This window comes from Populus alba, chromosome 5 (assembly GCF_005239225.2).
Source record: "Populus alba chromosome 5, ASM523922v2, whole genome shotgun sequence".
Taxonomy (NCBI): Eukaryota; Viridiplantae; Streptophyta; class Magnoliopsida; order Malpighiales; family Salicaceae; genus Populus; species Populus alba.
Window position 1 is genome coordinate 18,055,926 of NC_133288.1, and position 9,654 is coordinate 18,065,579.

The following is a 9,654-nucleotide window of genomic DNA, read 5'->3' on the forward strand; positions in this document are numbered from 1 at the left end:
AAGCAGCTACATGTCTGGTTAATTTTTGAGCCATAGCTACCCCATTAAAAAAACCTAAAAGCACTCTGATTGCGCATGCAAATACAAAATACTGTGGAATGAATCAATAAAATGATTATGTTATTATTCTTAAATAAAATCATTAATTAATTATTGGGGATAAAATAATTTTTACAAATGAGTTGAGTACATATCAGTCCTTTTATATTATAAATACATAATAAAATAACTTATATATTTTTAAAAACAAAAATTAAATAAAATTATGATTCAAAGGCGGCTTTCCAGTCATTTAATGCTTTAGTTACACAATGAAATGACAATATTTAAAAAATATATATATATATATATATATTTAGGGATTTTTTTTGTATTTTTATCATGATTTTTTGGTTATAATCAATGTGAATAATGTGCAATGCAATCTTTTAGCAAATATAAAAATAATTAAAACAAATAATCATTAAAATAAGATCGGAATTTCTCTAACTAGCAGCACCCACATGTACACGCCGCCTTTTAATGGTCAAATGTCACCTTCCACAATAGTATTGGAAGCGTTGTGTCATTCTCTTTCTAATGGTTAGACCTGTGTTCATGTTAGAGTAATGATTAAGCTCTAGTGATTTTATTTTTTCTATCCCTTGCCTTGAATTTCGTATCAACCCTTCTAAAAATAAAGGTGTCCCTTTGGTTTGTAGTTTTATAAATTTTGTTTTTTATTAGGCTAGTGTGCACGTTGATTTTTTATATATATAATTTTGATCCTCAACATTTTATTTCATATAATTTTTGTTCAATTGGATCTTTATTTTTTTATTGTAATTTTTTTTATCAATTTATTTATTTATTTTATTTTTCAATTTAGCACCTCATTATTTTCTTTTATTTTTTTATATAAAATTTGATTTTCATTGTTTTGATTACTATTTGTTTTGTTTTTTAATTTTGGATGATTAAAAAATTTACTTTGTGATTTTTTTTTTGTATTTGCTTTCTATGAGGTGATCATAGCCTCATGACTCAAATTACGAGTTTTGAATATTAGTTCGATTTAACTTTGTCTTTTAGGTCTTTTTTATTTATTTATTTATAATTTTATCATTCGATATTGGATTATTAGGTCTTAAGTTTTGTGATTGTTTTTTTTTTTATTGTTATGTAAAGTTATTATCATGATCTTATATCCTTGATTTTTTTTTTTTTTTTATTTAGTTTCACTTTTATCATCTAGTTTTCTTGAAAGTTGATCCCATTGTTTTATTAAATTTCTTCTATGCAAAGTTATTCTAGTTCAATGTCCATGCTGTGAATTTAGCATGTTGATTCAAGTTATTTTTTTATGTTTTTTATTTTGTTTTTTAACCTTTGCTTTACCGATAATTGAGCTTTGAATTTTTTTCATTTTTTTTTAATGAGTATTTTCTTATCTCATTCAATTTTTTCTTTGTTATAAAAAAAATTAATGAAACCTTTAAAAAATATTTTTATAATATTTACAAACATTTATTTTTTTTATTAATTATTGACATTTTTTTACGGTTCTTTCATAATATTGGATTTTTTTGTAATCATTTGAACTAATAACCTGAATTCTATATTTTACTTTTTAAAAAAATATTACAATTGTCTATTTTTTTTTTTTTTTTTACATTGAAAAACCTACTCACAGTATAGGAAAAGCCTATCTAATCCCATTATTGGTTGGGGGTTTTTTTTTTTTCCCCCTGCTGGGTAGTCTTTACTCTTTACAATAAATAGTCATCAAACCCTACTAGTGCTAGTAGTGCACGAAAAGTAGGACTATGCTCACGCTCCAAATTTCATGTCTCAAAACTTTAGCATGGACCAAGTCTTGAGATGAGTCATCATTACATTCCAATTACGTGTCATTTTTCGTTGGTTTGGATTTCAGTTGATCTACAAGGCCGTCTCCTTACACAAGCACTGTTTCTAATAATAAAAATATAAACTAAAAAATGACCAAAACAGGTTCGGTAGGGTTCTCCATCAAGTGGCAGAAACACAGGACACAACATTAAACTGGTTTTTAATAAAGAAGACAGCTTGTGATGGATCGAGAGAGGAAGACAGCCTGTGATATTGCCATACAAGTAAGATCAAATGTTCCGGTCTGCATCACCAAAACTTACCCGATATACATTTTTTTGGCAAATGCAGATCACAAGGGTAACAAACTCTATATAGTAGCGTTAATATTTCCCCCGGTTCATGATCGCCATCTAACAAAATTGGCCAAGCTAGTACAGTTCGAATAATAATATGATTTGCAGAAACGTACGGACAAAATTCAAGGCTGAGGTCTGTCTCGAAAACAGTCCCGAATTTTACTTTTGAAAAATATTCGATCAAAAGAAAAAAGCTCCAAACTAACATGTAGTGACAAAATTGGCTTGGACCTGGCCAAACCCCACCATGATGCACCTGTGTTTCTTTCTTCTCTCGGCTTTTATTATTTGCTCCAAGTTAGTGCTCCTCTACTAAAAGATGGAGGAACAGCATGCGGTGCTGTTTCCCTCTTCTCTTGCATCCAAGTCTACCAGTTCAGGGTTGTGCATGTCTGAGACTTTTTTGCAGTTCTTGGAGAGCCATTTTGACCGCATGTACTTGGCTTTCCTCCATGGAGGAATATGGAGACCCTTTTCTTCAAATGATTCTTTAGCAGCTGAGCATAACAGCGAGATTATCTTGTCAAGTCTCTCTTCAGTGCCTATGAAGACTGAGGGAAGCGTATTAATAAGCTCTTTGTATGTCTGTGTAGGCCTTGCCAACTCAAACTGAGACCTGAAATCCATATCCAGTATCAGCCTTGTTGCTTTGTTGCTAATGTTGTTGTCCATGATCATCACATCTATGTACTCATAATCACCTGTAAAGTGGAAAACTGAAACCCCAAACAGATTTTGTAAGAAGATAATAAAAAAAACATATTATTCACTGATCATGCCAGTCTTAAAAATTGATTAAAGCGAAGAGAGATGCACCTCTGTGGCCAAAAGTGGAAGCCCAAGAGGTTTTACATAGAGAAGCTTCATAACCATCCATTTGCAATCTCATGACCACCCATTTCTTGAGACTACTGGGTTCTCCCATACCTCTAACATACATCAAGACTTTGTCAAGAACCCGAGTCTCAATATCTTTCGCCTCCAAAATAATATCCTAACAAATACCAATCACGTCCCGAGTAACTAAAATCAGACATCGAGGATCTTAAAACCACCAACAAAACAGAAATGTAATGATTTTGCAAATAAAAGAAAATGAAGTTATGGGAAAGAAAAAACAAACCTGCAAACTGGATTGAGATTTTCTGGGGAGAGGCTTTGAAGTTCCTAGTGAAACGGGAGTGGTTGACTGATCTGATTCCATGTAGTCTCTGACCATTTCGACAAGCTCTTCCTCTCCAAGGCTACCCATCGTGATCTGTAACAATATTTCTGTTTCTTCTCAGGAGGCTTTACATGAGCTTTCTGTTTATCAAGGACCCGAAGAAGTCAACTATTGTTTAAAGTTTGTGTTACAAGCTTCTATGGATATTGTAGATTCCTAACTTGTGTTCTTATTTCATTTAAGTAATTCTAGTAATGGTGACGTCACTGTGAAGAGAAAGTCTCCAGTTGTCTCTTTTTGTCATCCAACATCAAACATGCATGCGTGAGGTGGTAGTGTGTGTGTGTGGATTGCCGAGGCCTCGAATAGATTTTGGTGTTCTGCTATTCGGTTCGTTCTCGAATGGATTGTGCACCTCCATGAACTTGCTGGAGCTGAAAAGAAAGTTTTTCCGTGGGAAGTAGAGATGGGGACGGCTGGTGTCATGATGGATAATTAATGAAGAGTAAAATATTATTCAGGAGAGGGAAAAAAAAAGTGTATATTTTATTTAAGATCAGCAGTATTTTATTTTTAAAAAAGAAGTATAGATTTTTCATTACCACTCTCTTTCATGTTATCTGAAGTTTTCTTTCACCTTTTTTTTTTTTTGAAGTTGCAGACTTGATTTTGTTTGATATGGTAGTAAAATGTTTTTTTTTTAATTGAAAATATATTTAAATAATATTTTTTATTTTTTATATTAGCATATTAAAATTATTAAAAAATAATTAATTTTTTAAAAAAATAAAAGCTATCATAATACCAAACAATATTTTTTTTTTAATAAGATGTTATGATTATGACCAAACCATTTTGATACATGAATTTATTTAGAAAAATAAATATTTTTCTATTCTTTATTATGATGCCTTTTTAGTTTTTTATTTTATTTGAAGAGAATATTTTTTATTTTAGCTTATTTTTTTATTTTAGTATTATTAGGGTTTTTAAAAATATATATAAAAGGTTGTAATAATTTTTTGGTAAATGGAGACATGAATGAATAAAATTAAATATGACGTTTTTGGTATTTGAGAGTTTTGACATATAACAAACTCTTTTATCATTGACTTTTATCTGCATCAATTGATATCGGATATTGACGATGCTTGGTGATTATTTTCTTTTGTTGTATGTTGCAGAACAACCATGAATGGAAAATGTTGCAGAATAGAATGTGTTTGTGTAAAAAAGGATGAGGAGGTCGCCCATCGATAAAAAAAAAAATCTAGAAATTAGAGTGTTATTTTCGTTTATGCTAGTTGTTGTCATTTTAAATTCTAGTAGTGGGATTCATGATGAGGTGGTCTATATAAAAATGTTGCGTTAAGGATTCATGATAGGGCAACATATAAAAGTGTTGTGTTAGAGACCTGTGATGAGACGACTCTTATAAAAATGTTAAGGATACACGATGTGACCTAAGCATAAAAGAGATTTTCTTGATGGAGGGTAATTATTTAACTAAAGATTGAACTCGAGGACAAGTTCTTTCCAACTCGAGGAGACTGATGCAAGAGCTTGTTCAAGAAAATAAATGTTTTCCTTTTTTTTTTCTATTCTTATTATGATGCTTTTCTAGTGTTTTTTTTTAAGGGAATATTTTTCATAGTTTAGTTTTTCCTATTAAGTATTATTAGAGTTTTCTATTTTTTTTTTCTATATAAGGAGTTGTGATAGTTTTTTGGCAGGTGAAAACATAAATGGATAAAATTAAATATTTTGAGAGTTTTTTTTTATGCTTATGGTGTTTTTAGTCTTTGAGAGTTTTAACATGTAAAAAACCCCTTTATATATTTGTTCTGCTTACGTTGCATTTTAGCTACCCTTCTTTCATTTTATGTTTGATATATGATATATAAACCTTTTTGGCAAGCGTAATCAGTTTTGATCTTATTCATTCTCATGTATTGGATATACACCCTAACATATGTTACATATCTACACTATATCCACATCCACATCCACAACCATTTCATGTTTTTGTTATTGTAGAGATACTTATTGTTCCCTTATGTATAATATGACTAGTCTCATCATTGTTTTTTAAGAACATATCTTTCAATTTATCAGGGATCCTATGGTTACTTAACTCAAAATTCATTTGCTTTGGCCATTATGCTATGACATTTTATATATAATTTAGAGGATATTAGTTTATTAGTCCGCGTTAAGCTGTGAGTTGAATTAAAAAAAAAATAAACATGAAAAAATGTTTAGGCCTCAAGAAACTATTTGACATTGTTATTAAACTTGACTCAATAGGTTAATTTCAAAACCTCCCATTTTCATTCCATATCTAGATCGAGTTTAAAATTAACCTGTGTGGAAGTTGATTCATTGTGACCCATTCAACTTGAAAAGTTTTAAAAAAACTTGGACGACAGGTAAAAAGTGTGATTTGGATTTTAAAAAAATTTCAAGATGACATTTGTTTATTATTATTATTATTATTATTATTATTTAGACAACAACATATTGGATTAACATGAGTTAATTTTGATCCTTGTTCTTTCATTTTTTTTTTAACAATTAACTAATAATCTATTTTTAGAAATTGATCTCTCATTTAACATCAAATATTCTTTGACATCTCGCACAAACAAGATAATGCAAATTTCAACAAATCTCAAAACATAAAACCAGACAATATAATTTGTAAGGGCTAAATGAAAAAAAAATTAAAGTTTAATGTCTAAAGCGGAAATAACTAAGAACTTAAGGGATCAAGAAGAAAACTTAGCCTTATAAACATTGCTATGAATATTGAAGTAAGAGTGGATGAACAATAGTTTCAAAATGAAACCTGAATAAATAATGTTATGAATAATAAAATAAAAGTGGATGAATTATAGCTGCATAGTGAAATCTTGATATATTTTAGTTTATTTGTTAATAATAATAATAATAATAATATATAATGTTTCTTGTTTGGAATGGACATTTAGGCCTCATTTCCAAACTCGGTAAAACCACCTAGTTTTGTCATCGCTAATAAATCTCAACAACAAAAACCTACCAATCCATTAGCTGACGAGGACATTCAATTTCCAACTATATTTATTACATGGAAAAACAAAAACATTCTCATATTTAAGACTCTGTTTGGTAAAGTTGTTTAATTTGTTTTTTAAAATGATTTTCGCCAAAAAAAACATCAAATTAATATATTTTTAAGTATTTTTCAATGGTTTTGATGTGTTGATGTCAAAAATAAAAAATAAATCTAAACAATATCATTTTGATAACACACACTAAAACCAAAATCCATTACAAACAAACTTCATCACACTTGTACATCATCACTGTATCAACAAAAACCTAAAAAGGTGTGGGAAAACATTGGTCTTACGTACATTAAACATTATGGATTAGAGTGTTGTTTTCCTCTCTTTTTTTAATGTTGGTCATTTCTTTTTCTGTTATCAATTTCTTTTTCCCAATATAATCCTTTCATTTTTTATTTTTTTTAGGATTGGGATTGATGATTTGTTTTTATTGACTTCAAAATGATTTCTCGCAATGTTGAAAAAAAGTTATGGAATTAAGTTCATGCTTGATTTGGTTAAATCATATTCAATTTTTTTGATTAAACATAATTAAAACTCAAAGGACCAGAATTAATGCTGAAACAAATTCCCAGACTCTTTTGTTTTTTAATATTGTAGCAGAGGCATGTTTTTAGATTTTCTAGTCCCTAAATCTATTTTTTTAATCCCGAGCTTAATAAGATTTTATTATTATTATTATTTTGGTACATGATTTCATTTTCTTTGCATTTTAGTTGCTGGGTTAGAGAAAAGAGAGGGGTCATCAAAAAAACAGGAGATGAGAGAGAAAGTGTTAATTAGCCCAACTCCGACCATCATTTTTTTTTTTTTTTTTTCTTTTAATTAAATTTCATTTAAATAAATAATTATATGGAGTTATTCTAATTTTATAACCTTAGTCACATGTTTGTTAGGTAAACCTGAATTGTATTTTTTAACTTTTTTTATTTACTTTTATTTTTCAAATTCATCTTTCAATATTAGGTTGACTTGAGGTTAACTTGAGATTCATAATTTATTTTAGTTTTTTTTTTCTGTGAGATTATCCTTGATATAATGACTTAGTCTTAGATTTGATGAGTTAACTTGGGTTGATTCATGTCATTTTTTAATTGAATTGTTTTTTCAATTTCACTCTTCAACATTGGGTTGACTGAGAATTGAGTTTCAATGTTTATTTTAATTTTTTTTATAGTGTTATCTCAATCTCAAGATCTAGATCATGAGTTTGATAGATTAACTTTGGCTGTAGTTTTTTTTGTTTTTTTTTTTTTTAATTCTATCCTTAAACATTGTGTTGATTTTGAATTAAACTTATAATTTGTTTTTTATGAGGTTATTAAGGTCTCTTGACTCGGGTTATGAATTTGAACAAGTTAACTTGGAATTGACCTGAGTCAATCCAATATGTTGTCATCTCAATATTAAAAAAATATATATCATCTTGAAATTTTTTTTTCAATCAAACTATATTTTTATTGGTAGTCTGGATTGCTTTTAAACCCACTAAGTCAATCGAGTCAATCCACACAAGGTTTAAATTTGTTTATAATAAAAAGCATGTTTATAGTGTCTGAACATCTTTTTTTAATCAAAAAAATTAATTTGACTTGTAGTGTGATGTTGCCAATGATCCAGTGTTATTTAAGGCCTTGTTTGTTTGTTGAAATTTTTTTTTTCATGAAAAGTATTTTCTTAGCTTTCTTATGTTTAGTTGCATTATAGAAAACTAGTTAAAAAAACAATTCACTTTTCAATCAAAGAAAACACATAAGCATTAAGGAGAAAAATGTTTTTTAGTTTAAAATATTGGAAAACACTTTTCATGAAGGATCTATAAACTAAATAGTACAATACTTCATTATTCTTATATATATAATCAATAATAAATTATTAATATATTTATATAGGAAATAATATATTATAATATGTTAATATACAATATAAAAATGTATTAATTTAATATTTTAATGTATATAATATTTAAATTTAGATAATATTGTTATAAAATACATTCGAATATAAAACATGTTATATTATATGATAATTATACATTTTATATTACATAAATTATATTATAAAATTAGAATACCTTAAAACAAATTATTTTAAGTATTCTCTAAACTCTAAAAACAAAGCCTCCCCCATTGCCTACTCCAATCAATGTTCTCTTCAAGACAAATAACGCCCATCTCCTAACGACTCTAAAATAGTACAATACTTTATTATTCTTATATATATAAAATCAATAATATATTAATCAATATTTAAAAATATAATATTATTAGAAAATAATAAATTATTAATATATTAATATAGGAAATAATATATTAGAATATGTTAATATACAATATAAAAATGTATTAATTTAATATTTTAATGTATATAATACTAAAATTTAGATAATATTGCTATAAAATACATTCGAATATAAAAGCATGTTATATTATACAATAATTATACATTTTAAATCATATATATATATATATATATTATAAAATTAGGATAAAAAATGTGTACAGTACTTTTGTGTTTACAAGCCAACATTTTAACACAAGAAATTCGAAGTAGGTCCATTTACAGGTCAGGGTCATAAGGGCCTATATAAGATCCTAACAACGTCATGACATGCTCAATTATCTCCTAACCTAGCTATGTTAGGCTTTTTAACCATTGTTGTAGCTCGCCATATGTATGCCATGCCCCCTTATCCATATCTAGCTACAAACTATGGTACACAATTGTCATTATTCACACATCATGTGTGGATTGATGGATTTCTCATAGTTGGTGCTGCTGCGCATGCAACTATTTTTATGGTAAGAGACTACGATCCGACTATTCGATACAACGATTTATTAGATCGTGTCCTTAGGCATTGCGATGCAATCATATCACATCTTAACTGGGTATGTATATTTTTAGGCTTTCACAGTTTTGGTTTGTATATTCATAATGATACCATGAACGCTTTAGGGCGCCCTCAAGATATGTTTTCAGATACTGCTATACAATTACAACTCGTCTTTGCTCAATGGATACAAAACACGCATGCTTTAGCACCTGGTGCAACGACTCTTAGTGCAATAGCAAGCACCAGTTTGACTTGGGGGGGCGATGACTTAGTGGCAGTGGGGGGCAAGGTTGCTTTGCTACCTATTCCATTAGGAATCGCGGTCAAATGCCTAGCGACAAACTCCTATGTTCC

The 9,654-nt window shown here is 28.6% G+C and overlaps 1 protein-coding gene across 1 annotated transcript; it reads right to left on the reverse strand.

Moving 5' to 3' along the window:
• Positions 1–2,003: 2,003 nt before the first annotated feature.
• Positions 2,004–3,798, reverse strand: LOC140955569 (uncharacterized). The gene is made up of 3 exons (XM_073409065.1): positions 3,313–3,798; positions 3,006–3,183; positions 2,004–2,905 (listed from the first exon to the last, which is right to left on the reverse strand). Exons 1-3 carry the CDS (start codon positions 3,439–3,441, stop codon positions 2,502–2,504), a joined length of 711 nt encoding a protein of 236 aa, XP_073265166.1. The 5' UTR covers positions 3,442–3,798; the 3' UTR covers positions 2,004–2,501.
• Between the last annotated feature and the right edge of the window lie 5,856 nt (positions 3,799–9,654).

What these genes read in the sequence shown, in the direction of transcription:
- LOC140955569 (XM_073409065.1), bottom strand. Translation starts at nt 3,441, where the DNA reads ATGGGTAGCCTTGGAGAGGAAGAGCTTGTCGAAATGGTCAGAGACTAC. An exon ending in AATCTCAATCCAGTTTGCAG is followed by an intron (nt 3,184 to 3,312) that starts GTTTGTTTTTTC and finishes GGTATTTGTTAG; the next exon opens with GATATTATTTTGGAGGCGAA. An exon ending in TTCCACTTTTGGCCACAGAG is followed by an intron (nt 2,906 to 3,005) that starts GTGCATCTCTCT and finishes TTGGGGTTTCAG; the next exon opens with TTTTCCACTTTACAGGTGAT.